The sequence below is a fragment of the Pteronotus mesoamericanus genome, unplaced genomic scaffold (assembly GCF_021234165.1).
Source record: "Pteronotus mesoamericanus isolate MK-2021 breed Mesoamerican mustached bat unplaced genomic scaffold, CSHL_Meso_final contig_78, whole genome shotgun sequence".
NCBI lineage: Eukaryota > Metazoa > Chordata > Mammalia > Chiroptera > Mormoopidae > Pteronotus > Pteronotus mesoamericanus.
Window position 1 is genome coordinate 19,440,346 of NW_026555258.1, and position 27,771 is coordinate 19,468,116.

General features: G+C 40.9%; 1 protein-coding gene across 1 annotated transcript in view; it reads left to right on the forward strand.

Moving 5' to 3' along the window:
- The window catches only part of SVEP1 (sushi, von Willebrand factor type A, EGF and pentraxin domain containing 1), a 159,165-nt gene that overhangs the window by 96,052 nt on the left and 35,342 nt on the right, over positions 1–27,771 (forward strand). The window contains exons 26-36 of the mRNA XM_054584536.1: positions 432–633; positions 2,427–2,602; positions 5,562–5,686; positions 6,633–6,756; positions 7,490–7,660; positions 12,485–12,658; positions 13,079–13,198; positions 14,380–14,556; positions 14,767–14,851; positions 15,797–15,988; positions 16,985–17,152. Of these exons, the coding sequence (XP_054440511.1) occupies positions 432–633; positions 2,427–2,602; positions 5,562–5,686; positions 6,633–6,756; positions 7,490–7,660; positions 12,485–12,658; positions 13,079–13,198; positions 14,380–14,556; positions 14,767–14,851; positions 15,797–15,988; positions 16,985–17,152 (1,714 nt within the window). The remainder of the gene's footprint in view (positions 1–431; positions 634–2,426; positions 2,603–5,561; positions 5,687–6,632; positions 6,757–7,489; positions 7,661–12,484; positions 12,659–13,078; positions 13,199–14,379; positions 14,557–14,766; positions 14,852–15,796; positions 15,989–16,984; positions 17,153–27,771) is intronic.

Below are 27,771 nucleotides of genomic sequence, written 5' to 3' on the forward strand. Positions count from 1 at the left end.
TGGTCGGAAAATAGGGATGCGCCAGAGCCCTGAGTAGGGATAGAACGGTGTCCTTAAGTTAGTTATCCCTCCTCCTCGCCTGTGTCGGTTATTCATGCTCCTGGGTCACTGCCAAGAGCATGCTTTAGTGTCTCTCATCATTAATAGCTTCCCCAGTCCCACCTCTCCTTCCACTACTCCCTGTTCCTCTGCTTCCTTTCACTACTGAGTATTTTTCCTACCTTAGATCCTCACTGATTATTTGATTTCAAAATATCCTTTATATTTTGTAAATAACATACTTTTAAAATTTTGAAACCACTTCTCAGATCATCGTGTTTACTCAAATGGCTTCTTTGACCATAGTTCTGTGTACCTACTGCTTACATTAGACAGTTGAAAAGTGCCTGTCAAGGGCCATGGTCTGCACACACTTTTCTTATTTGTTGCAGAACAGTCTACGAGATTTAACCTGGATTTTGAAGTTTCCGGCACCTACAGCTACGTCATCCTCGATGGTGTGCTTCCATCTCTCCATGCTGTAACCTGCGCATTCTGGATGAAATCCTCGGACAACAACAACTACGGCACGCCCATCTCCTACGCGCTTGAGAATGGCAGTGACAACACCTTCCTCCTGACCGATTACAATGGGTAAGCAGAAACATCAGGAAGCCTGTGCTTGGGATCACCTCCCGGCACCAGTGAGAGCTGCCAGGTGCTCCGGCAGGACAGTGGGGTGAAGATAATCAAATCAAGCATATAGACAACTTCTGTAAGAAGGCAGTTTTCATGATAATACCTTATACATGTATTTTGCTATTTCCTATCTTCTCGGTATATTCACTATGTACTTCATTTGATCTCCACAATGTCCTGAGGAAGTAATGCCCATCTTATATATAGTAAAACACAGTTTCAAAGAAACTAAATAATTTACCCCAAATCTCCCATTCTGGGAGTGGCAAACACAAGTCTTGAACTCTGACTATTAGGACTGTCACTCCTTCCTTTATGTATCAGGCCACCAAAGGTCAAGGGATTTTGGTGACAGTAATCACCTATGGGAGACACATCTATTGCACATCAGTCAGTCTACATACCTGGGTCGCAAGTGACATTTCTTTTTTCTTTTTGGATCAATAAATTTGAGTTGCAGGACCCCATCCCTCTGGGCTGATAGAACTCAACCTCAGTTATTTCCGAGCTTTCTTTCATACTGAGTGTTTTATCTATTCTAGACCCTTGTAAGTTAATTAAGAAAGCCCACCGAGTTTTGCTAAAGATCCACAGACTTGGACAGGACTTCCATCATTGGTCATCTGTCCACATTACCTGTCGCTGAGCTGCCCATTGCCTCAGCTCTGTGGTCCCTTCAGAACCACTGCTCTTGGCCACACGTGGAATCCTTGGCAAGGCCGAGGATTATACCTTCAAACTAGAGAGATCCTGTGGTTTATCACACAGCCAATCCTCTGAGATGCACCCAAATATGTGGCTGATTGCTGCTAAGCAGATTGCAAGCCTCAAAGACCCACTGAGCTCTCTTTCCTCTCCTCGGCCCATGGGACTCTCACTATTCTGGTGGACAATCTTCCCATCCTCAAACTCTATTCTTCTTATGAACTTGAACTTTTAGAAACAAAATTCAAGAAACCTGCAAAAATTTCCCCCAAGGCAAAAAATGTAGAGAGAATCCGTGACCTACTTGAATAGGAGGAGGAAAATGGGAGAACACAAAGGGGAAACAATATTATGAAAATATTATTTCATCATAAAGATCTTAGAATAGGGCTAGGAAGATGCTGGGAGAGGTATTTGATAAATTCTTACCTTTCTTATTAGTTTCCCCTCATCTTTTTTTCCCCCCATTTCCTTTTGAACATACTACACTTTTAACTGCTGATTATCTTTGGCACTTCTGTAAGTGACATGGTTGTTGGAACCCTCTTGTGTTTGGTCAGCTTTGTCTAATTCTAGTTATTCTTTTCTTTGGATCCACATACTTTGTCTGCCCTGTGGCAGCTTTGACAACGGAGAGACAGAGTTATTTTCTGAAGTTTGTTCCTGATCTTGAAAACACACATTTTAGAGGAAGCCAGCCAATCTGTGCTCACGCAACCCTCACACCCCGCATTCCTGACTCACCCTCTCCAGAGGAGACAGCTGGTGGATCTCCAGTTGGACCAACATGTCTCCGCTCATCCTAAGTCTTTTTCCTAGCACTCTATGTTTAAGAAACGCGAACATTCAGTGAGCTACAATAAAGTGTAATTAGTAAATCAAATCTGCTTCTGTGAAATATGACCAAAGGGAGAAAAAGAAGTAAATACAAAGTGCTTTACCGACATGAAAAAAAAAAACAAAGAAGAGAAACAATAGTTCCATGCCCCACAGGTGGGATTGCAACACAGGACTGATGACTGTCTCCTGGAATCTCTCCACAGCTGGGTTCTTTATGTGAATGGCAAGGAGAGGATAACAGATTGTCCCTCTGTGAATGACGGCAGTTGGCATCACATTGCAATCACCTGGACAAGTGTTAACGGAGCCTGGAAAGTCTACATCGATGGGAAGTTATCTGACGGTGGTGTGGGCCTCTCCGTTGGTTCGGCCATACCGGGTATGTCTCAGCAACAGAAATATGATTGTGCTGAACGCTCGAAGTGGCGACGCTGAGGTGAACATGGAGTTTGCTAGCTTTGTTCTCTTTGGTTTTAAGCAAAGATCACTAATTATCTTTTATTTACTACCCCCTGATTATCCAGACTGTGCATTATGAGAAGCTTTTTCTAAGTGAGCTTGGTGACTTTCTGTGTAAGAAATGCCTTTGAGGCCTTTAGTAAGACTCCCAGGGAGCATTCCGCACTAGCAGTGGGTGGTTATGAAACTGTCTTCCAAGGAGGATATTAATTGTTCATGGGTTTTTTTTTTTGTTGGTTTTGTTTTGTGATCAATAAACACAGTGCGCAAGCATGTCCAGTGTACAAACTGGAACATTCCTAATAACTATCTGACTTTTATGCTCTTTTTCCAATAGAACCCAAACTCTCTTCCAAAACTCAAACTTTCTTCTAAAAATACTTTTAGAAAGATATTCGAAGTGTTAGTTTAAAGGAATGGAAAAGCGTTAGGCGATCCAGGGTTCTCAGCACTGTATGCGGCAGGAAGCTCGCTCTGTCTCAACTCTGCTGTGACGTATGTCAGATGAGGAGGAATGCATGGTTAGCAGTTTTCTTTAGTAAACATAAAACCTTGTCCATGTTTCAGTGGGAAGTGGCATTATCAGGTGAAGAAGGGCGGTGGGTTCTTTGTGGGTTTAAATGTAGAGTATTTTCATTTTCAGCGGTCTCTGCTCTGGGTGGCGGGACAGCAGGTGACTTTTATTTTCTCCTTAATTCTTTTCTGATATTCTCCTAATGACCATATGTTTCATTTATGCTTCAAAAAGAACATTTCTATCTTTTAAAGAACTAAATGCTGGTAGAAGAGTGAAAAGTAAGTTAAAGGAATGGGGGAGGAAGGGACACCGTAAACGGACCTGCCCAGGGAGGTGGCTGTCTGAGCGCAGCAGCAAGAGTGGCTTGGCGTCCATCAGTACCGCAGAGCTCAGCTGGCAGAGCTCAGCGCGCGACCGGCTTCAGTTTGGAAGAGTCTGTAAGCTAAGATAGAAATCCTAAGGAAAGCACAATCATCAGGGGAAGAGTTGGAGTAGGGGAAGATTGTGTATTTGGTTTTAGACATAATAAGTTTGACTTCTGATCACAGGAATACATGCGGCTAAAAACATAGGTGGACACAGCTTTATAAAGTATATCAAATAGACAAGGTTGTTTTTAGTGATAAGGTGTGATTGGCAAGGATTCAGCGTGGTGGGTTCAGAATGCTGGCCGGTGTGTAAATTGATTCAGCCTTTCTGGGAAGCAATTTAGGAACTTTCTTCAAGAGCCTTAGAGAAACCCTTTGCATGCAATCAACAATTCAACCACCAGGAATCAAATATTTCTGTGTTAATATCTTTTTCTGTGTGTAGCCAATTAGAAGTGGTTGTGAAATTAAGCAAATTAGAAATTCTTGTACATTCATATGATAAAATAGCTATTAAAACTCATGAAATGAAACCATGTTCAAGAAAAACAAGACTGAAACATCATGAATAGTGTGCTCCTGAGCTGTGCATTTTAAAATATCTCTCACACACACACAAAAATAAATAATAAAAATAAAAATATAACCTAGAAGGAAATACCAAAAAAAGCTATTAAATGATTATTTCTGGGTAGGATGAATTCTTTATACTTTTTTTTCCTGAATTTCCATTCATGTGTATGTATTGATTTTTAATTATTAATTTTATAAGAAAAAGATGTAGGTTGGGAAAGCACGAAAGAGGGATCTACAGACATTGACTGGCAGACGAGTGAAATCAGATGGGAGGGCATTTGAAGGCCGCAGAGAGGAGGCCAGGGTGGGATCTTGGGAGGCAGATCAGAGAAAGGAGGCAGAAAGGGTCAAAGAGAGCCAGGAGAGGGCGCCGTCACGGAAACCAAGTGGAATCAGCAAGGCTCTTGGCAGGAAACAGGTAGCACACACAAGGAGGATGACTGAAGAGCTGAACGAAGGGACTATTTTCAAAGGTATAACCAAGCTTAAGAGAACCAAAATATGGTAGTAGAACACCCCCTGACTAGCAGCCATGGAAAGTCATGAGGGATGGGCCTGAGGTGACTAGGAGTGAGAGCTGTTGCTAGAATTGAGGCAAACATTGCAGCAATGGAGAGAAATCGCGCAGCAGGAGCCATGTGTTAGGTGGAGGGAGGCAGCCACTGCCCCCTGCTGCTGGGAGGAAAATACCCAGCATATTAAACTCCTTCCTAATCCTACTTTCTTACCTCGGGCTGCCCCTTTCATTAGCCACACACAAACAGAAGCCAAAGGGGTGAGGAAACAAGGTGGTGCAGTTCATAGTTTTGACCTTTTGGGGCAGAGTGCAGAGTGGAGAAGGGTGGAGGTCAGTTCTGGAAGGACAGACACCGACCATCCAGTACAACAGGGCAGACAGTCACATAGAATGAAACGGTCAATAGAAACGTGGTAGAGAGAGGTCACCAGTGGTAGAATATTGAAGGGTTCCCTTTGAATTTAGCAATTAGGCGGCCACTGGCAACTTTAGAAGGTGCCTTGGAATTGGTGATAGAAATATAAGCATCGTAGGCTTAAGAATAAGAAGATAAAGAGCAGCAACTGGTAGTCTGTCATGGAGGATAATTTCCTAGAAGAAAGGAGGCAAAATAGGACTTCCTGTTTTCTTGATATGACATTTTATATGTATATACATATATAGAAATAGTTTTATAGTTAAATATTTATAAACCCAATATAATATTTAAATACAACTATATTTTCACTTGTTATACAAGAGATTGAATTGCCCTTATTGATAAAACATGCAATTACTGTCGATGATTGAGCTTTTTAATAATTTCCCTGATATATTTATACTGACTGTGCTGTTATTGAGTTAGCATTTTAGGAATACCACTCAGACCAGTTTTCCCCCTTCTTTCTCCTCCTCTCTGTAGGTGGTGGTGCATTAGTTCTCGGGCAGGAGCAGGACCAAAAAGGAGAGGGATTCAACCCAGCAGAGTCTTTTGTGGGCTCCATAAGCCAGCTCAACCTCTGGGACCATGTCCTGTCGCCACAGCAGGTCAATTCCATTTTCAGTGTATGACAGTAATGAGATACAAAGGTACAAACCTAGCAACAATGCGAACAGCCTACCGATGCCATTTCTCATTGCAACCCCTGGGTTTTCAGGATTTGCCGCCAGTGTCATTTGAGGCTATGGTCGTAGACTGAGCCAGTCAGAGGTCATCTATAGCAACCTTCAGTAAATCTTTTCGGTTTCTTGGTGATGTTTTTAAATGTTATTGGACATGAGTATTTTTATAAAATCTTGTAATTTCAGAGCTGGGAAGAATCATAGATATTCATACTTCAAACCCCTCTGACTAAAGATGCAAAAATTTTGGGGTGGCATAAGATTATACAGATGAGCTAGTGGTTAAAGTCAGTCTGCAGTCCAATGGCCTGGGTTCAAATCTCTGTTTTCCCACGAACTTGCCATGATGATTTTGAACATGTTACTCCCTCTCTCTAAGCTTCAGGTTCTTTTGGTTGTTTTATCTGTGAAGATAAACAGAACCGCGTAGTGGAGCTTGGGCAGGATTAAGATGTGCAATCGTGGTGTTGTTTGGCACACAGTAAGGGCATAATAAATGCTTGCTCATTTTATTAGCGGCAGAACTTGTCTAAGCCTTCACTGTCTCAACTTTAAATCAGAGATAAAAGACAGGAGAATGGAGGTAGGGGAACACCTTAACAAACTGCAAAGCTTTAGACAAGTTCTATGTGTAGAATTTCAAATTTTCCAGCAACTGTGAAAGATCTGGAAAGAGAATGATCTGGAAAGAGGGTGAAGAAGAGAGGGAGAGGGAAGAGCATTTTCCTGTTGCCCTGAAGTCATATTGTACAAACCCTGCTTCCCCCCCACAAATATGCAGATATTTTTAATAGGACTAAATTAAGATATAATAACTCCATCTCAGGAAAACAAGTAAGGTTTATCTAAAGATGTGTTTTCAAACTTTCAGGTGAAATCGTTGGCTACCTCATGCCCAGAGGAACTCACTAAAGGAAACGTGTTAGCCTGGCCTGATTTCCTGTCCGGAATTGTGGGGAAAGTGAAGATCGATTCCAAGAGCATATTCTGTTCTGGTTGGAGTTTCCTTCTTCCATAGACTCTGCTGTTTCGTGTCTACTCTGGGGTTTTCTGGCAAAAGGAGACAATTTGAAATTCTCTGTTAGTCAAAGAGAGTGTGCCCATTAGTCTATAGTTGAGCGTTTCATTTTTATCTGCTTCATCCAAAGGATTCTTTTTTACTACTTAAATACATCCTGTATTACAGGGAACAAATTAACTGTGGAATAAATTTGGACAAGGGGAGAAATAGATAAGGAAAATAGGATGAAAAGATAAATATGGTTAATTGTTTAAGTGCCCACTGAAGGCCCATCCTCCCATTTGAGGCGGGTGCTCTCTCGGCTCTGCACCTGCAAGCAGCCATCCAGGGGCCGGTAACACAACGGATGTTACAGCCTCCACACGGAAGAGTCAAGCTCTGAATGACCCAAACTGCCTCATACAATTCAGTGTCTTTAACCGAGTTCCTGAAGATGGCCTATAATGTATGATTTTTGATAACTTATAAAAACATTAATATTCCCCAAATACTAGTTTGTCCTTTAAAAAAATATTTAGCAGATTCTGCTGAAAGAGGGAAATTTTTTTTTATTTGACTACTTCTTTTCTAGTAATTTTGCTTGCCAGTGATTTTCCTATCAGTAGAGTGGCTCTAAGTGCTGGTCCAACATACAATTCAAAAGCCTTGACCTGGTGATGCTCCACTATGTTGTTGACAAGCTCTGTGCCTGTGTTCCTTTCCCTCAGATTGCCCGCCACTAGAAGGGTCCATACCTCATCTGAGAACTACGTCAGTAGACTTGAAGCCAGGCTCCAAAATCAGCCTGTTCTGTGACCCGGGCTTCCAGATGGTCGGGAACCCTGTGCAGTACTGCCTGAATCAAGGACAGTGGACACAACCACTCCCTCACTGTGAACGTGAGTTGCCTTTTTGGGGGGCATTTCAGTAGCTCTTGAAAAATACTGGAACCATAAGAACACTTTTCAGGAATGCTCTATAAAAGCTAGACACTTCACAGTAGCAAATACAGAAAATATTCATTGAATGCTTCCTTTGTGCAGTGAACTCTCTGTGCTGGGCACCAGGAGGGAGGTGGGCAATGAAGATCCAAAGAGACCACCACTCGTGCATGCATCCCAGATGGCACAAGGAACTGGGTGGGAGGAAAAGACAGACTAAGGGCTGAAGCTCAAAGGCAGGCAGGCCACTGCTGGGTGGGAAAAGAAGCCGACATCTCTCGAGTTGGGTGCATCCATTCATTTATTCAACAGTTTTTAAAGTGCCTCGTATGTGCTAGACAGCAGTTGGGGAAAAAAGTCCCTCTTATGAAGTTTATAATGTAGAAGAGGCAAAAAAAAAACAAGTAAATACAATATTATTTATTTATATTAAGTAAGAAGCAGCAAGGGCCAGAAATAAGGCCTATAAAGAAAAGTAAAGCAGGGTAGGGAAATTCAAAGTGAGGGGGCTGGGTGGAAGCAAGACTGGTATTGTAGATAGGATTATCAGAGAAGTTTCTCCATAGCTTCTTTTCCCACCTGAGGTATCTCTTTCTATTTCTTGTCTGTCAAACTACCCCTAGATAGTAAGTTCTCTAAAGCAGGGATTGTGTCTGTTTGGTTCATTGCTGTAACCTTAGCACCCAGGACAGGGTCTAGCAGGTAGCAGGACCTCCCTAAAGATTTTTTTCCTAATATTTTTTTATTTTTCAGTTGCAGTTGATGTACAATTTTATATCAGTTTCAAGTATACAACCCAATGATGAAACAATTATATAACTTTGAAATTGATCACTCTGATAAATCTAGTACCTGACACCATACATAGTTACTACAATATTATTGACTGTATTCCCTAGGCTGTACTTTACAACTCTGTGACTATTTTATAACTGCCAATTTGTACTTCTTGATCTCATCACCTCTTTCACCCAGCCCCCAGACTCCCTCCCCTCTTTCAGCTGTCAAAAAGTTTTCTGTATCTATGCTCTGTTTCTGTTTTGTGGGTTTATTTATTTTGTTCTTTAGATTCTGCATGTAAGAGAAATCATACGGTATTTGTCTTTTTCTGTCTGACTTATTTTATATAGCACAATACCCTCTAGGGCCATCTGTGTTGTCACAAGTGGTAAGCTTTCATTCTTTTTCATGGCCGAATAATACTCCATTATGTATATGTACCACATCCTCTTTATTCATTTCTCTATCGATTGGACACTTAGGTTGCTTCCATACTTTGGACATTGTAAATAATGGTGCAATGAACATATGAGGGAGAAACCAAAAAACACTGGAATTATCTTCTGATGGGTGGGCCCCTCGTAGTACAGGCTTCCCCGATGAGGTGGGTGTTCTAGGAACCCGTCTGTATCAGTGTACCAGCTGGCGGTATTGTAAAAGGTTGCGTTTGGCTTCAGTGAATTTTTTTTTAAGACTCAGCACATTTGCCCATTACATGATGGGTGATTTACAAGCACACTTGCCCACACTGTGCTGAGTACTCAGCAATTTTTGACCAAAAATGGCATGACCCTTGTGCCCCACCCTCCCTAGTCACCTAATCTTGCCCCAGAGACTTTTTTTGTTTCCCTGGATGAAAAAAGTCCTCAAAGAGAAATGTTTTGCTGGTGTGGAAGAGGCAAAACAAAAAATGGCTGAATTACTAAAGGGCATCAGAATTGACAAGTTCAAAAACAGTTTTGAGCAGTGGAAAAAACGTCTACATAGTGTATTGCGTCAAATCGAGGGTACTTTGAAGGTGACTGAGGTTTAAACATGTATGAATATATACAAACTTTTCAACAAATTCCATTTTTTCAGGGGGTCCCCCCTCATATGGGTGTATATGCCATTTTAAATTAGTGTTTTGGGTTTCTTTGGATAAATACCCAGAAGTGGAATTGCTGGGTCCTGCTATTTTATATGGTATAAGTATTGCTACTCCAGCTTTTTTTTTTTTTCATTTTCATGAAATATCTTCTCTATCGCTTTACTTTAAGTCTGTGTGTGTCTTTTGATCTGAAGTGGGTCTCTTGTAGATAGCATAGGTATGGATCTTGTTTTCTGATTGATTCAGTCACCCTGTGTCTTTTGATTAGAGCATTTAACCCATTTGCATTTAAAGTAATTGTTGATAGAGATGTATTTATTGTCACTGTAATGTTTCTATTCTTTACCTTTTTTTTCTTCTTCTTCTTAAATAAGATCATTTAACATTTCTTGTAATATGGGTTAATGAACTCCTTTAGCTTTTTCTTGACTGGGAAGCTCTTTATCTGTCCTTTGCTTCTAGATGATAGCTTTTTCTGGGTAGAATAATCCTGATTTTAGGTCCTTGATTTTCATCTCATTGACTATTTTGTGCTAGTTCTTCCTGGCCTGTAAAGTTTCTGTTGAGAAATCAGCTGGCAGTTGTATAGGAGCTCCCTTGTAGGTAACTAACTGCTTTTCTCTTGCTGTTTTTAAGATTCTTTATCTTTTTTCTTTGGCAGTTTAAGTATGATGTGTCTTGGTGTGGGTCTTTTTCAGTTCATCTTGTTTGTGACTCTCTGCACTTACTGGACTTACATGACTATTTCCTTCGCCAAGTTAGGGAGGTTTTCTGTCATTATTTTTTCAAATAGGCTTTTAATTCCTCGCTGTCTCTCTTCTCCATCCAGCACCCCATGATGCAAATATTGGTATGTTCGATGTTGCCCCAGAGGCCCCTTAAACTATTCTCATTTATTTAGGATTATTTTTCTTTTTGCTGTTCTGATTGAGTGTTTTCTGCTACTTTATCTCCCAAATCCCTGATTCAGTCCTCTGCTTCATCTGCTCTACTATTGATTCCTTCTGGTGGATGCTTCATTCCTGACTGGTCCTTTTTTGTGTTTTCTATCTCCATTTTTATGTTTTCTATTTCTTCATCGTAGTTCTAACTGAGTTCATCTGTACTTCCCCTAAGTTAGTTGAGCATCCTTAGAACCAGTGTTTTGGACTCTGCATCTGAAAGATTGCTTGTCTCCATTTTGTTTAGTTCTTTTGCTGGAGTTTTGCACTGTTCTTTTATTTGGGACATATTTATTTGTCTCCTTATTTTGGCTGCCTCCTTGTGTTTGTTTCTATGTATTGGGTAGAGCTGCTACATCTCCCAGTCTTGGTAGAGTGACCTTATGTAGTAGGTGTCCTGTGGGGCCCAGTAGCTCAGGCTCCCTGGCCACCCAAGAAGGGCACTCCAGGTGCACCACCCCAAGGTGGGCTGTGTGCACCCTCTTGTTGTAGTTGAGCTTTTATTGCTGTTGGCACATTAGTGGGAGGGATTATCTCCAGGTCATTTGGCTTCAAGGACAGGCTGCACCTATAGTAGAGGAGCTGTTGTGCAAGGACCCACCCCATGGAATAGGACTCGCTTCAGTGGGGCGCTGGTGCCCGCTGAGTCTTTCCTGCTCATAGAGGTGATTGGGTGGTGCTAAGGCATGACATGAAGATGTCCAATGGATGCAGGAGGCTGGGGCCTCCTGGGAAGTACAGGCCAATATCAGCAGATGCCTATGCCCTGCTTGGGGCCACCTAGCATGAGCTACAAAGTGATCTGTGGATGGCTGCTACTTGTTCTGGGCTTGGAGGTGCATGGGAGAGCCCAAGCTGTGAACTAAGTCCAGGTGCTGCTAGTGCCGGGTATGGGGCACTTAGCAAGAGGTGCAGAGCACCCTGAGGCCAGATGTCGCTTGTTTATGGTTTGTGGGCCTTAGAGAGATTTTAGAAACATTGACAGTGTGAGCCAAGATAGGCCGTTTTCATGGAAATGCCTCTGTAAGCCATTTGTATGGTAATAAGCACGGCTTGGGTTGGCCTGAAAGTTGGGTGGGGCAAGGTGTCAGGGAACCACCAGAGATGGCTAAACAGTACTAGCCAGGCTGGTGGAGACTCAGACAAGGTGCTGGCCTCTGCCAGCACTTCTGTCTGGGAGAAAGGTTTCCCTTCAGCCCCTGCCCTGCAGCCAGATAATTTAGTTCTTCCAGTATGTCCTTGGTGCCTTTTGAGCTACTGCCCCAGCAGCTGGAGGTCAGAGGGAGTGAGTCTGAGTAAGTCTTGTGCATGGCTCCTTTAACAGAAACACCTGGGACTCTAGAAGCCCTTCAGCCACAATCCCTGCTATTCTTTACAGCCAAAATTTGATGGGACTTCTCTTTCTGGCCCTAGAACCCTGGGCTGGGGGTGGATCTGGTATGGGGCTGGGACCCCTTCCTCCTTAGGGGGAACCTCTGCAGCCAAGCTACCCTCCCAATTATTAATAGCCACATTTGGGTGTAGGACCAGTCAATTGTGCCTCTCTGCCCATCCTACCAGTCTTGATGTGGGTTTTTCTTTATATCCTTAGTTGTAAGACTTCTGTTCAGCCAGACTGCAGGTGGTTCTCAATAATGGTTGTTCTATAGTTTAGTTATAATTTTGATGTGGTCATGGGAGGATGCAAGTACCACATTCACCTACTCCGCCATCTTGACTGGAAGCCTCCATAAATATTTTTTAAATTAATTGCCTGCCGACTATGAGCCAGATAATATGCTGGATCCTGAAGGCACAGGGATGGCTGCAGGGTGCTGACGCCCCTAGAGCACTCTCAGCTAATGCTTGTGGGTAGTGAAATGTTCATGCTTAACTACCTGTTCAATATACACAAAATTTTGTTGTATATCTGCAATGTCCTTTGAGCATTTTGTTCCTAATGTAGTTGTGTTCCTCCTGGTCACATTACAGGCATCAGCTGTGGGGTGCCACCCTCTTTGGAGAATGGCTTTTATTCAGCCGAGGACTTCCATGCTGGCAGCACAGTGACCTACCAGTGCAACAGTGGCTACTATTTGTTGGGTGACTCAAGGATGTTCTGTACTAACAATGGGAGCTGGAATGGCATTTCACCATCATGCATTGGTGAGAAAGATCTTGACAATTACTGTATGGATTTACTCAAACTCTGCAGGAGACAATCATCCCCCTTTTTTTTTTTTTTGAGACTCTCATGGTACCCCTTTGTTAACTTCATCTCATCCTGGTAAGCTCTGGGCAAACCATAATGGCAAAGCAGCTGTCCACAGAGGTGCCAAGAAAGTTTTAAATTTTTACCAGGCTTCATATTAAGAGTATCTGTATTTCTCTGTTCTTCTACTTACCCACCTATCAACTAGGGAAATAATAGCTTTTGTTGTATATCTGCAATGTTGTGATGACTACTATACTTAAATTTTATATAGAAAATATAGTGTCATACATGAAGTGATATGCAATGATTGAAACATAAAAACAACTGTTTGATACATGAGAAAAATCAACTTGGATCTGTCTTCATTTTAGATGTTGATGAATGTGCACTTGGGTCAGACTGTAGCAAGTATGCTTCCTGCCTGAACACAAACGGATCCTACATTTGCGTGTGTCTGCCCCACTACACAGGCGACGGTAAACACTGTGCAGGTAACTAGTATGTGTGTAATTGGGAAATTCATTTCAATTTGTTACTCAAGTATATATTTTCACTGTATGTTATTTGAAAAGAAGATAGTATTTTCAACATCAAAGGGAAGATGGAGAAGATAAACTATCTTTAAAAAGACCCATAAGTAACAACTAAAGGGGCTGTAAATTAGCACTGTGTCTCTCCCAACCTCCCAATTGCTGAATAACAAAACTGAGAGCCAGCTAGGTCTCCAGACTGTTGAAGAAATGCCTGCAAAGTAGAAGAATAAGGGAGTGAATTTAGAACTGTAATCAATGGCTTCCACTGCCCCAGGTTAAAGAAAAAAAGATGCATCGTCACATCTTTATTGTCAGTATCTTTCCTCTGCCTCAGCCACAGATAATAGTATCATCGGAAAAAAATGGACATCTTGCCTTGCCATATCTCTGTATTTTGTGATACTCTGATCATATTGGCCCATCTCTCAACCCATCAATATCTTTTTACATTTATTGTGAGAAAACAACTACCAGGACACAATAAAAAAGAATTTTCAAAATCCATTATAATTGCACTGACTTCTTAAGAGCGTTTCATTTAAAGTCCTTGGCTTTTAGAGCCAAAATGCTCTTCAGAAAGATTGAATCAATATATCTTCCCTTTTTAAGAATTCAATATTATAGTCACTTCTGTTACTCAAAGCTAGCTCCAAATCCCCCTTTAACTTATTTCCCTTCCTAGAAGTGATGACTGACCCCAAATTTGCATGCGGTAGGGGCTCACGATCTGTAGTCTGTTTGAAAAGTGAGGCTGCAAACTTCTCTTAAACGTGCTCTGGACCAGCTGGAGAGAATGTCAGTGACTCTTAAAATGTGGGTGTAAGTTTAGGGGATGTCAAAGGGGCTGGATCCTTTTGAAGCCTTGCCCCGGACCCATCACTACCTCCCCTAGAAACAACTCCTTTTTTGGTTGGATGAATTTTGTGTCTCTTGTTAGTCATTGCTGTTTCAAAATACTATGTAAATGCCTACTAAATATATGTTCTGGTCTAATCATTCCTTGTATCCCTGGCTTTCATGGGTCTCCCTTCCAAAGGCTTTTTTTGCAGGATGTCACTGGTACCTTACCTGTAATGGAATTATTGAATGGGTGTGTGAAAGCCACTTATTGTTCCCCCAAAAACTTTCTCTCTTTCAAGAACCTATCAAATGTAAGGCTCCAGGAAATCCAGAAAATGGCCGCTCTTCTGGTGAGATTTACACAGTGGGTGCCGAAGTGACATTTTCATGTGAGGAGGGACACCATCTGATGGGAGCAACCAAAATCACATGTTTGGAGTCTGGAGAATGGAGTCATCTGGTACCATACTGTGAAGGTATGTTTAGTACATTCCCCGTGTTTATGAGGTTTGGCAGTCCTAGACATTCACGGGGTGGAAATGTCAGGGGTTATATTGCGTCACTGTTTTTGGTATTTAAAACCCAGCCATTGGGTTCCTAGTGAAACGTGAGCTGCCCTTGAACTTTTAGAAATTCTGCCCATGTTTACTAAGAAAGGCAATGCTGTTTGTTTTCCCTTCTCTAAGCTATTTCCTGTGGTGCACCAGCTATTCCAGAAAATGGTGGCATTGATGGATCACCATTTACCTATGGCCGTAAAGTAGTATATAGGTAAGTGTCTCAGTTTAACACTGCATGGTAGAAGTTGTTGGTGAAATGCTGGTGGTGATAGAATACTGGAAGAAAGAAGGAAGAATAATCCCAGGAGATGATTTTGAATTAATATGGAATTCATTGAATTGTGTGTAGTATGAAGGATTTGAATCCAATAATCTGGTGGTAATCATATCTAGAATCCTTAAATCCCTTGACCTATGATTGCCACTAGCGCCTGCTGAGGAGCTCTGAGAATGGATGCCTTGTGAGAGGCCCTGCAAGCCAATTAATATTCTGGGTTATAAGCAGGAGCTTTGCATCTGTACGATACTATAATGGTGGATATATGTCATTATGTATTTGTCAAAACCCCTTGAATGTACACCACCAAGAATTAGCTCTAATGTAAATTATGGATTTTTGGTGATAAAGCTATGTTAAGGTAGGCTAATTGATTTCAACAAATACACCTCTATAGCAGGAGATTGATGGCAGGAGAGGCTGTACATGTGTGGAGGTAGGAGCTCCATGGGAACTTTCTGTATTCCCTGCTCAATTTTGCTGTGAACCTGAAACTGGGCATAAAATAAAATTTATTAAAAACATGAAAATTGGAAATTAAAAAAAATAAGCTGGAGCTTTGGCTCCAAACCCAATATTTTAGGGACTGACTAATACTAGGACCAGACACTCTCAAACCAAGAACGTTCCCTTTGCAGCTAAACTGGAGGCAAGACGAATGTTTAAGTCTGTCTTCCTGCTTATCACCCAGCAAGATGACTGTGGGGAAGACGGACAGTGTTGAACCTTGAAAAAAGATTTTCAAAGCATTATTTTAGGAAGAAGAATAGAACTCTTCCAATGTGAATAAATTCTCAATAGTTTCGGAGGTTTTGGCACACATAAAATTATGCAAAGTAAAGCAAATTATATTCTGTTCTTTTCCTTTCTCTTTTTCAGATGTAATAAAGGATATACTCTGAAGGGTGACAAAGAATCCTCCTGCCTTGCAAGTGGTTCTTGGAGTCATTCTCCTCCTGTATGTGAACTGGTCAAGTGTTCTAGCCCCGAAAACATAAATCATGGGAAATATATTTTGAGTGGGCTTACCTACCTTTCTACTGCGTCATATTTCTGTGAGAGTGGGTACAGGTAAGTCCACAGCCACCAGCCCAGCTTCCCGCAATACCCAGTTACTCAATTATTTACTCAGGAGAATTCATTTGCATGAGACTGGCTGACTCTCAATACAAGTTTCTAAATGTAAAAGATATTCTCAAATCTGTGTGCTTCCTGAGGCCTGGCTTATCGTAAATACCCAGGGAAATATTCCATCTGGGAGCTCTAGTTTAATTGCTATAAACATTTAGACTTTAAACATAAAAGTAAAAAGTGTTGTGAAAGATAATGCCGGGGTTTTTTGGTGAAGGGCTTATCAAGCGTACACCCAACATCCCATGGATGTTATAAAAGCATGTTATGGTAAGGGCCTGGGTCCTTACTACTGTCAAAGGTTAGTTCGGTTAATGGTGTGCGTGTATGTGTTCAAACAGAAGAGACACTAGAAAGATTCAGTCTGTGATCAGAAACTTGGCCAACAAGGTCTGAAGTGAAACAGATCAAGTGAACAGAAAGTGGAGTGAGTAGTACAGTCAGAATCAGGCTGGCAGGTACGGGTGGAAAAGCCACAGGATGAGAGGTTTGTAAAATCAGAGGACGACCAGGGGTCAGAGTCGTGAGCAACACAGTTCAGATCCCAGGCTCAGGGCCAGGACAGTGCCCTTTGACCTCAGTTACCCTGAGTATCTGTTTTCCAAGTATCTGTCTCCTTTGTCTCTGGATCCTAGTCAGCCTGTGAACCCCTCCTCATCCCAGCCACCTGTTCACAAGGTCTACAGTGCCTTTCAGCACCACCAGTGAGCAGATTTCATTTTGCACCGAGCTGTTGTTTTAGCCCATTCATTGTTTTAGAGGGTCTAAATACTGCTCAAGTTTTCCTTTAGATGCAGCAATAAGATATGAAAAACTTTATATTTATGTACTCAGATTCCCCAAGGGCCCCCTGTTCTCTTCAAAGTCCTTCCTATTTCACCTCGATGGCAGTAAATAAACAGCCAATGAAAGAGGCGGTGTCCTCCTTTCCTGTAGCTTACAGGGCCCTTCGGTCCTTGAATGCACGGCATCCGGCAGCTGGGACAGAGTGCCACCTACCTGTCATCTTGTCTTCTGTGAAGAGCCGCCTGCCATCAAAGATGCTGTCATCACTGGAAGTAACTTCACTGTGGGGAACACTGTCACTTACACTTGCAAAGAGGGGTGAGTAACCCTGTGAAGGGGAGGAGCACTTGGGAGCCGCTGAGGGCGGGGACGCTCCCGGCTGCCCCACGGAGCACTGCATTACGTTACCTGTCAGCCAGAGGCAAAGAGGGCTTCCCGCTCTCCTTTCCTGACAGCTGAAAGGGAGCACGTTCTTCTGCAGGAACAGCGTTTTCCTGGAACTAGAGTAATTTATCCAATGAGGCCTTGAGTGACGGACGTTGGGCAACGCAGTGGGCAATAATATCATTACACGTTAGTTAAAGACGCAGAAAGCACGCTTAAATAGGCACTTGCGTGCTTACCCTCGGCAAACCAAACAGCAAGACTTTAAGTCACATCATAAAGATGATAGGTCTTCAAGAAAAAAAAACTAATCAAATTCAGGCTTTGCCAGTTTTAATGATTTCATTTAATTCAGAGAAAAAAACTTGAAAAACCTGGAAGCAGGTTACAAAGGGCCGTTACCCTCCATGTCTCATTTGATTCTCATTTGGTCCTGTGACGGGTAGAGAAGGGAGAGGCCACGCTGGGGTGGTGATCTGCTTAGGGCCTCGGGTAGGCAATAAAGAATTGAAGGGCCACCTCATGCCTGGCGATCTGACGTTTTCCCCATGCTTCCTCAGTAAATAGTGTCACCCTTGATAGAGCTTTCACACCAGATTGACCACAGTTGCCTTTCACACACTTAGAAGAGTTGCCATTTTCCGGGTTTGTAACTGCAGCTCTGCTGTTCATTAACTGTGGCCTTCGGAAACTTGTGCGACCCCTCCGTGCTTCAACTGCCCTACGTAAAATGAGTTCATTAACGGTTCATAGCTCTTAGGGACAGTGCAGGGCATGAAGTGATACCATGCTTGGCCGAGCCAGAAAAAAACTTAATAAACTCAACAAAAAAATAGTCATTATTATGATCCAAACACAAATGATTGGGCACAATTTCTGTGTTATCATAGAAGTTGAAGTTCCTTTCTCCTAGTAGCAGACTGTCCCACTAAGACAGGGCTGCCAGCAGATGGCGATAACACTTTGTTGCAAATTGCGTGAATGGCAGGCAGAAATCTCAAATCTGCACACCGTAAGTGAAAAAGATCTTTAATATTAAACTTTCAATGCAGGAGTTAGCATTTGATGGTCCCATCTCTCCCCAGGGAATTGACTCATTTAAAAACTGCTTCAGAATAAGTTGCATAGGACTGTTAATAGATGAGTCATTTTTGCAAAATCTTATCAGATATAAATGTCCCAAATAATTACCAGATATTGACATTTTCTTTGGTTTTTTTCCTTATTAAAAAGTGAGGCACTATCACCACATAAAACTAGGATATAAAAAGATTATTTTTAAAAACTACCCAAAGATAAATGTTAGTGATACTTTACTAAACATTTCTTCACAGAATTTTGTCTTTGCCGATTTCTTTAGTTTTAAAGATCACAGTATATATAAAATTTACATTTTTCTTCTTCACAAATTATACATGTAGTTTTGTCACTAATCATTTGCTTATAACATATTGTAAGTTCTTTGCATATGTTAAGTCTCTATATTATATAAAAGAGATTTGTTAAAAGAAGCATTAAAGACAATAATGAAAACTGTAACAAATTTGTACATTTGTAAAGGTTTCACAATTTTTAAAGGACCTTCACATGAATTATCCCATGTTCCCTTCTACAATGATGGCAGTTGGCAAGATAAATATTATTCTTACTTTATAGTTAAAAGATGAAGGCATTGGGTCGTGTTATTTTACATATCACTTCTGGTCTAAGCAGGTAGACACGCTGTGGGAGCTTTTTTCTCATCGAAAAGATGAAAATCAAATCTGCCCACCTAAATCACACAGCCGTCGAAGGGCCCAAAGTGCTTTATGTATGTATGAAGCACTGTGTAAATATAGCTTTATTATTATTTTCTGTCTCATTATTATTGTTATATAGAATGATGACATTTTGCTGTTATGGGAGAAACTGTCTTAAATAATTAACCAAATTAATAGAAAGTACACACAGGTCCAAAACACTACCGCCTTTATTTTTTCTGAAAGTAAAACTTTTGGTGAGAGGAAGAATACTCATGCCCCTCCACTTTGGGGGGCTGTGAGGGTGGCCAGACTTGAAGGGGAGCTTCTTATTCTTTCTGGCCAAGTGTCTAATGAAACATTTGAAATGTACAGAAAAGCACAAAAATAAATAAAAAATAATCTCTATTCCAAATTACCTGTGTAGCCATTGCTGGGATGAAGGTACATGCTAAATATTTGCCACGGTTACTGTACATTCATCTTTATAAAAGAAATATAACACTACAGATATAACTAGAGGCCCTTCTCATCACTTTACCACCGTCCCAAAGCAACAAATGTGAATTTTTGTCTGTCTTATATACGTATATCCCCACAAACAAATATTCTATTGATTCATGTTTTAATTTTTCTATATGTGGCTCCATAGTCTAAATATCCTTTTGAAGCTTGGTTTTCACTTAACATTATCTCTCTGGATTCATGTACATCAACAGAATTCATGGTAACTTGTACGGTATTTCCTTGTGAGAATGAACTATCTTTAAGGTTACCCATTTCCCTACCAGAGTTGATTTATTTTCACTTTACTTGCTGATGTAACAGTTCTGAAGTAAGTTACCCTTGCACATGTCTCCTGACACTTATTAGTAAGAATATCTCTGGCCTAGACACGCAGTTAGAGCTCTTGGGTCATGGGATGTGCATATTTTTAACATTACTACATAGGACTTGATATTTATCGACTGTTTTCCTTATAGCTTCTTTACAGAGTGTGTCAATTTCAAGAAATTCTTCCTACTCTGAGATCTTAATCACCATCTCTGCCTCCTCTTGAACAGCTCAAAGATCTTGGAAAACATTAACTTCTGTTACCCTGCTTATCATAAATGCCGTATCATTATCTACATTTCACTTCCCTCTCATTTCACAACTTTTCAAATTAGTCATTTAAATACAGTCAGTGCCTATCTAGGTTTACTCATGTGTTTATTAATCTCTTCATCACCATTGTTTTGTTTTTGTTGTTGTTTTTGCCTCCCACTCCTTCCTTTTGGACTTAGTGTTTTAATTCCTAAAGTATATCCTCTACATCTTTTTTCCCACAGGAGTGGTGAATTATATAATCTTTGTCTAAAAGAAAAGTTCTACTCTCATTCTTGAATTATAGTTTAGCTGGGTGTAGAAGTCTACATTAATAGTATTTTTTCCATGAGCATTTTGAAGATATTGTTCCATTGCCTTATGACTTCTAATGTTGCTATTGAGACTTCCAGCACAGTCTAATTTAGTGGTTCTCCACCAGGAGCAACTCCAGGGATATTTGGCAATGTCAGGAGACATTTTTGGTTGTCAAAACTAAGGGAAAGGTGCTACTGGCATCAAGTGGGTAGAGTCCAGGTACACTGCCAAATAGTCTACAATGCATGGGACAGCCACCCACAGGAAAGAATTTTCTGGTCCAAAATGTTCATAGTTCTGAGATCGAGAACCTCTTGTTGAATTGTTGTTCCTCTATAAGTAATGACTTTTCCCTTCAGATATAATTTGTCTTTGTTGTTTTGATGTTTCCCTATGATGTGACTAATGGTATATTTATCATTGTTCATCACAGTCAGGACTCACTGAACTTCTTACATCTGCGAAGTGATATCTTTCACCAATCTTAAAATACATTGCTCATCCATTTTCTCATCAAATATTCCCTCTTCTTTGCTTTCTCTTTTCTCTCTATCCTATTAGATTTTATATTGGAACTTTTCTTTCTTTTTTCCATATTTATTAACCTGTCACATTTTCCATCTCTTTACAAGCTTGTGTTTCATTTGGATAATTTCCTCACATTATTCTTTCAGTTCACTAATGTTACTTTCTGCTATCTGCAGTCTGCTTTTGAATGTGTCCATTAATTTTCACAATTTTTTATTTTCTATATTTTTAGAATTTCTATTTGTTACTTTTCTAATATTTTCACATCACTTCTTTTTACATAAGATTTTGAGTCTTTTAGTCCTTATTTCAACATACTTACTTCATATTTTTTAGGTTTTAGACCCTTTTTCTATATCTTAATTTATTGGTGCTCTCATCTTGCTGTTTGGTCTCTCTGCTGAACAATTCATAATGGAAAACATGTGTATATGTTTTATAATTTCAGAATTATAAATATAATAATATAATTTCAGACCTTATGGTCTGTGTGTGAATTATTTTTTCTACCAAGAGCCCTAAGAGTATCACCAGCCAAGAACCTAATTTTACATTTATTCATCAGTTTGAAGACTTACAAACTCAGTGGTATAAGTCCCGCCCTCAAACCCACATAAAGGGGGATCTGGGGACTGAAATCTAAGCAGGGACTTTGTTTTTCCACGTAGAGCCCCACAAATGCAGTGCTCTTGCTTGTCACCTCACTGGGCTTCTGGGCGGAGTTTTTCTAGTGAATATCTTTTCAATGATTTATGCCAGAGACTTAGCTATGACTCTCAGTTTTAACTCCAAGGCTCTATTTCCTGTCCTCTCTTTTCTTCCCTTCCCGACCCAAGGGCAAGCACAGCATTCTTTCACCGCTCAGGTATGCATTTAAAATCATTTTTGTTATATGTCATCAAGTATCATATGGAGAGGGTTTTCAAACTGTGGTATAGCCAGAACAAGACATCAGCTCTCATCCTTCTCTCTCTCCCTGCTTGTTTTAATTTCTTTCCCCAAGGGGTTGATTGGAATAAGTCAACATGCACTGTGTCTTGCCTTTCCAGGATGGAATCACTGCGTCCATATCATGACTTGTGTAATAGGCTCTGTCCTGCTATCTCATTCCACTTCCTAAGATGCCGCAGGCCTGATAAGAGGATGAAGGCCTCTTTTTCTCTGCAGCCTTCCCAACTCCCTCTTCTCCCTCGGGGCTGCGTGACACTGCCCTGCACACCATGCGAGCCTCCTGCACCTGCTGACCGCATGTACCTACATGCTTGCTTCGGTCTCACTGCTTTTCCCTCTTTATACTAGTGTTGAGTTAAAGCAGAAAGAGCCACTCTCAAGTGTAGGATAGGAGAGCAGGTACTTTAGGAGACTGGAGTAGTAAAATGATGCCAAGGAAAGAAGGAATCAAGAAGTCGCATTTCTGCCTGCTGCTCTAAACTTGGCCTTTCCAAATCACTCTGTGAAAACATTGCACTGGGTTTTAACAACTGTTTGCCCAAAGTAGCGCAATGATCACTTCTCTCCCATTTCCCTTTTCATCCTTATGTGTATATGCATTCTCTTGGTGAGGAACTGAGAGGGAAGGAAGCCTCATCGACATCCAGAAATGCTCAGAAAATGTCTGTCTTTGGAGTCTTCTGAAATAGAGACTTTTAATGCAATTACTGAGTATGCAAAGATAAAAATTTAATCATTGCTTTTCACTGAAAACAGAAATACTAATGCAGATTTATACTTTCTATTTCTCTTACCAAATTATAGCTCTTTTAAGTCTCTTTTAAGGTTCTTATAAAAAGAGAAGAGTTAATAACCCACTTGGGAGTTCATTCATAGAGCCTCCCAGGCATGTGCTAATTAGTAGGCTTCCACTCAGTGTGCGCATCAAATCACTGAAAGTCCCATCTGAAGTTTACGCTGCCCATTTTCAAAGGATTTTTCATTATTATTCCAGAAATATGTTAATGCACTGGCAACCACTTCATCCTAAAATGTGTTCATCTATGGCATCATTGTAGTGTTGATGTGCCATTTTTCTATGGAATTTTGGAATAAAACAATTTGTTTTTTAATATCCATGGCCAATTTCAAGTAACAGTCTGCAAGGATATCCCCAGTGTCTCTTTAGTAAGCATACAAAATGTCACACACGTTGTAATTAAATAGTCTAACATTTTATTTTTATTTTTTTAATATTTTTTTAAAAATTATATATATTTTATTGATTATGCTCTTACAGTTGTCCCATTTTTTTATCCCCCTTATTCCCCTCCACCCTGCAACCCCTCTCCACCAGCATCCCCTCCCTCCTTAGTTCATGTCCACGGGTCGTACATATAAGTTCTTTGGCTTCTCCATTTCCTATACTATTCTTAACCCCCCCTGTCTGTTTTGTACCTACTATTTATGCTTCATATTCCCTGTACCTTTTCCCCCATTTTCCCCCTTTCCCCTCCCCTCTGATCTCCATTTCTGTGATTCTGTTCCTGTTCTAGTTGTTTGCTTAGTTTTTGTTTTTGTTTTTTAGGTTCTATTGTTGATAGTTGTGAGTTTGTTATTTTACTGTTCATAGTTTTTGATCTTCTTTTTCTTAGATAAGTCCCTTTAACATTTCATGTCATAAGGGCCTAGTCACGATGAACTCCTTAATCTTTACCCTATCTGGAGAGCACTTCATCTGCCCTTCCATTCTAAATGATAGTTTTGCTGTACAGAGTAACTTGGATCTAGCTCCTTGGCTTTCATGACTTTGAACACTTCTATCCAGTCCCTTCTTGCCTACAAAGTTTCTTAATAGTCTTACGGGCACTCCTTTGTAGGTAACTGTCTCCATTTCTCTTGCTGCTTTTAAGATTCTCTCCTTATCTTTAATCTTGGTAATTTAATTATGATGTGACTTGGTGTGTGCTTCCTTAGGTCCAACTTCTTTGGGACTCTCTGAGCTTCCTGGATCTCCTAGAAGTCTAGTTCCCTTGCCACATTGGGGAAGTTCTTCTTCCTTATTTTTTCAAATAAGTTTTCAATTTCTCGCTCTTCCTCTTCTTCTGGCACCCCTCTGATTCAGATGTTGGAACATTTAAAATTGTCCCGGAGGTTCCTAAGCCTCTCTTCATTTTTTTGAATTTTTGTTTCTTCACTTTGTTCTGGTTGAATGTTTATCTCTTCCTTCTGCTCCAAATCATTTATTTGAGTCCTGGTTTCCTTCCCTTTACTGTTCCCTGTATATTTTTCCTTATTTCACTTTATATAGCCTTCACTTTTTCCTCCATTTTGCAACATTACTCAAGCATTTCTTTGAGCATCCACATTACCAGTGTTTTGAACTGTGCATCTGATAGGTTGGCTTATCCCTTCATCATTTAGTTCTGTTTTTGGAGCTTTGATGTGTTTTTTTCATTTGGGCCATATTTCTTTGTCTCAGCACGCCTGTTATAATAGAAGGGGGCAGAGCCTTAGGTATTCACCAGGGCAGAGCAACCCAGGTCACTGTGTTATGACACTGTATATGGGGGAGGAGTCCAAGAGGGAACAGTGGCACTTGCTCAGCTCTAGGCTGGCTTTCAGTCACTTCCTCTGCTACCCACAAGCAAATTGGGCCCTTCTGGTGCTGATTCCTGGGTGGGTGGGTTTGTGTACATTCTAGGACCCCATGGGTCTCTCCAGTGGACTCTCCTATGAGTCTGGGGCTTTCTCCCACCGCCACATCCCCTACAGTTTTTTACAGCCAGAGGTTTGGAGGCTTTCTTTTTCTGCACTAGAACTCTGCATTGCATGGTCCATCTTGTTTCCCAGCTGTTCCTCCCAGTTTATCCGCACGCAAATGTGGGACCACCCAGTCACCAGCCGCCGTTTCACCCACCCTGCCATCCAGCCGCCACCTTGCTGCGCATCCTCTCCTCCCCAGCTGCCTGTTTCAGCTCCTCCTACCAATCTGGATGAATGTTTCTCCTTTAGCTTCTTGGTTGTCAGACTTCCATACAGTTCAATTTTCTGGCAGTTCTGGTTATTTTTTGTTTTTAAATTTGTTGTTGTCTTTCTTTTGGTTGTGTAGGGAGGCAGTGTATCTACCTGCGCCTCCATCTCAGCTGGGAGTCCAATGTTCTAACATTTTAGATGTGTGCCAATTATAATCTTCCTTGCTTTGGTAGCCAACATTTATGGGATGATATATCTCACCATCCATACAAAACTTTATCATTTTTTAACTGACTTTTTAAAATGAATCAACAGGTGAAATACATCCTCCAGAAATCTTAATGCATTCGGATTTCTAACATAAGGAAATGGTGCACAATTTGATCAGAGACCAGTTAGAGTTCTATTTAGGCAATAGCTAACACTTAATCCCTCCTTTTAGTCATTTGGAAAATATATCCTCCTTTATCACCTCAAAAGACTAACTGATGTATTGCAGAAGATAGTTATTTTTAATAAACCTCTATTCCCATCTTCATGGAGCATGTTACCCAGTCTGAAGCACTAGCTTCAGTTCCATCTCTTGAAGCCACCCTGTAAGTTTTTCTGCTCCTCTGAAATGCAGGCCATTCAAGATGCACACAGTTATGTGTCGCTTACGAACTAATGAACGTCTAACCTAAGGACAGAGTTTTGTGGCATTCGCAAGATGCGAAACTCCCACCTACCTTACTTCTGCTAATCAATATTCCTTAGGTCATATGATTAATAAACCGCTCAAATGGTTTTCTGTTCTAGTGTCATTTTGTCTGATAAAATCTTAGGAGATTCTGGTCAAAAACTACTTCCAGTTCATCTGTGCTTGCCACATCCTCACCCATCAACCGTCCCAACCTGTCAAAATACTCAAGTCTGGTGATCACCACTTCCTTTTTCAGGGGTTCACATGCTATTTCTATTTGTAAGTTCTCAGAATGCCCCAGCTGTGATCACACTCACATTTCTTTGCACATGTTGTTTTTCTGCCTTGAACGATCTCTTTTCAACTTCTCTCATGAGTCCACTCAAAAGCCCTTTCAGCCCTGGCTGGGGCGGCTCAGTGGATTGAGCACCAGCCTGCAAACTGAAAGGTCACTGGTTTGATCCCCAGTTGGGGCACATACCTGGATTGCAGGCATGTGAGGGGCAGCTGGCAATTGATTGATGTATCTCTCACACATTGATGTTTCTCTCCCTCTCTTTCTCCCTCCCTTCCCTTCTCTAGCACATAGTATGGTCCTTAAATTATTTAATGACTAAATGTTGACTAGAATCATAAAGAAAAGTCAAGATTGTAGGTCTGGAAAAAATAGTATAGGATGTAAGAAATTATGGGTATCCTAAAAATGCATCCTTTAAAATGCATTTATTCAAAATACATATATGAGGGGGGGATCCAAAAACCCTGGAACTTATTTATAAAAAATTGCGCATTTACTCTTACATGTTTAAGCTTCAATCACCTTCACAGTACTCTCTATTCGATGCATTATACCTGTTGAGGTGTTTTTCCACTGCTCAGATCTGTTTATGAACTCATCGATTTTGATGCCTTTTAGTGCTTTTGCTGTTTTTTGTTTCACCTCTTCCACATCAGCAAAATGATTCCCTTTAAGGACTCTTTTCATCCAGGGAAACAAACAAAAAAGCCGCTGAGAGTGAAATTAGGTGAATAGAGAGGGTATGTTTTTGGTCAAAACCTGCTAAGCACGCAGCAGAGTGTGGCCAGGTGCGCTGGTAAATCACCCGTCATGAGACGGGCAAACGCATTGAAAGAGTCTTCAAAAAAATTCACTGAAGCCAAACACAACCTCTCACAACAACACCAGCTGATGCACGGAAACAGCTGGGAAACAGATGGGCTCCTAGAACACTCTCCCAGTGGCGAAAGCCCATACTGCAAGGGGCTTGCCCTCCAGAACATAACTCAGTTTTGAGGGGGATACTCCCCCATATTTAGTGGTAATTTTCCATTCCATTATAGAAGAGCGTTGCTGTAATTTTCCATTAGGGAGGAATAGTTGGTGGAGATTTTCCCGAAGCTCAAGGGTGAGAAGTCTAACAAAGGACTGCCAAATTATAAACACAGCTCTTGTGTCCTCAAGAGGCTTTGAGGAATAAGAAAGGTTCCGGAGGCAGATGCTTCTGCCACAAAACAGCTGGTCCCATGAACTAAAGGAAGTGTTTTACAGATGGCACAATGGAGCCTAATAAATCAGGGATGTCTCAGGTGATGTCTGTGAACTTCAGCCAATGACATATGCTAACTACATCAAGGGACCCGTGACAATAATGATGCAGGTTTAAAGTGTGCAAAGGATATACATTGTGCTATAAAACATCAAGAGCCTCTACAAGTGGAATTTTTACCCAGAGTACATCCTACACAGAAGCAGTAGAATCTGGACAGTCAGACCTTGGGTCATGGGTTTTTTAATAATAAAATTGTTTTTAGCATATTGTCTTTGTACACCTTGCTGGATCCTCTAAGACAAAAGCCATCTAAAAATTTATTAGATTCAGATTCTTATACAAAGAACTGTGCTCATATAAAACAATGGAGGCAACAGACCCTGAATGGGTACTTAGCTCAGCCACTGGCGATGCCGGAGAGTGTCCGTTTTGAGGCCATATCATGATATGTGACCATAGGTAGGGTGGACGCACACATCTCTGCTGATGCTCTATCATTTTTTCCTTGACCCATTTCCTGTAAATTTCACAAATCTTGCCTGACAGAGTGAAGGAATCCCAATTCTCTCTATAATAGCTGATCTTTTATAAAACTCAAAGGGACCCTCAGAGAATGTTTACTAACTAATGACTTAAGATTCTTTCCTGAAAGGTGGGTCAGATAATTTGTAGTGGTAAAAAGGCAAGACATTTTCCATAGGACACCCACAAAGTGCATCCTAACTTACTTCATTTTAAAAAGAG